Raw genomic sequence first — 1213 nt, forward strand, 5'->3', positions numbered from 1 at the left:
TGTCTGTGGCAACTACACGGAGCTCTGGGGGTCTGGCTCCCCCTGGGGCCACCCAAACCCTCCCACCAGACCCGGCCAGAGCCCTGCCGGCACCTCACCGAGCCAGCTCCGCAGGGTGATGGCTTTCCAGCTCTGATCAAAGTACATCTGTGTGACAAACCATGTGCCCAGCAGCGTGACCAGCAGTGCCACAAACCGGATCACACCTGCGAGGGAAGGGAGTGGAGCCAGGTAAGAGCAGCAGCAGCATGTGTTGGGGACCGGAGCATCCCCTTGGCTTCTTGGGGACTTGGTCTGTATTTCACCAGGTTACCAGGCACAGGGTGACAGCCAGCTCTTATGCAGCGTGTGAAGACAGCTAACACTCCTTCCTTCATCCTCTGAAAAGACTCTGATCTTTTAATTAATATCTCTAGAGTGTGTGGTGATGCTCATATAGGCATCTTCTACTGAGAGGCACTGTTCATGTTTCTCTCTGCATTAAAGTAAATCTGATAATTAGTCAGAAAGCTATGTAAATTCAAATATTTCTTTCATTCCCTGCACTGGGAAGGCTGCTCTCCCCCAATTAGTCACTAGCTACAGCTGAGCAGCTGCTAATACAAATGTGATTGGCATTTAGCTTTAAAGCAGCGCTCATCAGAGCAAAACGTTCCAGTCCTGCATGGAAAGAGAGTAGAAAAATATACTTATATTACAGCTGAATGGCTCTTATGGAACCAGGAATGTCTCAATAGCCATCTTTTTCCAGCCATAGAGGGTTTCAGTGGGAAAAATACAACAGGCTGAAATCTACACAAATCTTTTAAAAACCTGATGCTTATGCAGCTTATACATACTTTCCTATGTCCCTGGCAGGGGAAGGTCAGGGTAAGATGGACTTGGAAGGCATCATTTAAATGAGAAGGAGGCCTAAAGAACTGTAGGAAAACAGACAGAAAAAAGTAAATCTCTATCTCTCTCCTTACCTGGCACCCGCATAGTGGTGGGGAGAGAAAGCACAGGGGGTAGTCAATGGTCACAGGTCACCCTGAGGAAAAAGAAGGAAATACCATAAAGCATTCCTGTAGCCCACCAAAGCAAGGCAGATATTAGATAAGAAATAATTGCTATGTTTAGGCATGTTTGCAATATGAGGTCACCAAAGATGTATAAATTCCTGTCAGGCACATGTGGTCGGTCCCACCCTGATGTCGAAGTCCTGGCTCCCGTA

General features: G+C 47.4%; 1 protein-coding gene across 1 annotated transcript in view; it reads right to left on the reverse strand.

Annotated features, from left to right (window-relative positions):
* Window positions 1-294, reverse strand: part of FAM3D (family with sequence similarity 3, member D) — a gene marked incomplete at its 5' end in the record, with an annotated part of 3950 nt that extends 3656 nt beyond the window's left edge. Inside the window, one exon of the mRNA XM_009878238.1 lies at window positions 99-294. Coding sequence (XP_009876540.1) covers window positions 99-294 — 196 coding nt within the window. The remainder of the gene's footprint in view (window positions 1-98) is intronic.
* Window positions 295-1213: the final 919 nt, after the last annotated feature.

Source organism: Apaloderma vittatum, unplaced genomic scaffold (assembly GCF_000703405.1).
Source record: "Apaloderma vittatum isolate BGI_N311 unplaced genomic scaffold, ASM70340v1 scaffold31741, whole genome shotgun sequence".
NCBI classification, from domain to species: domain Eukaryota; kingdom Metazoa; phylum Chordata; class Aves; order Trogoniformes; family Trogonidae; genus Apaloderma; species Apaloderma vittatum.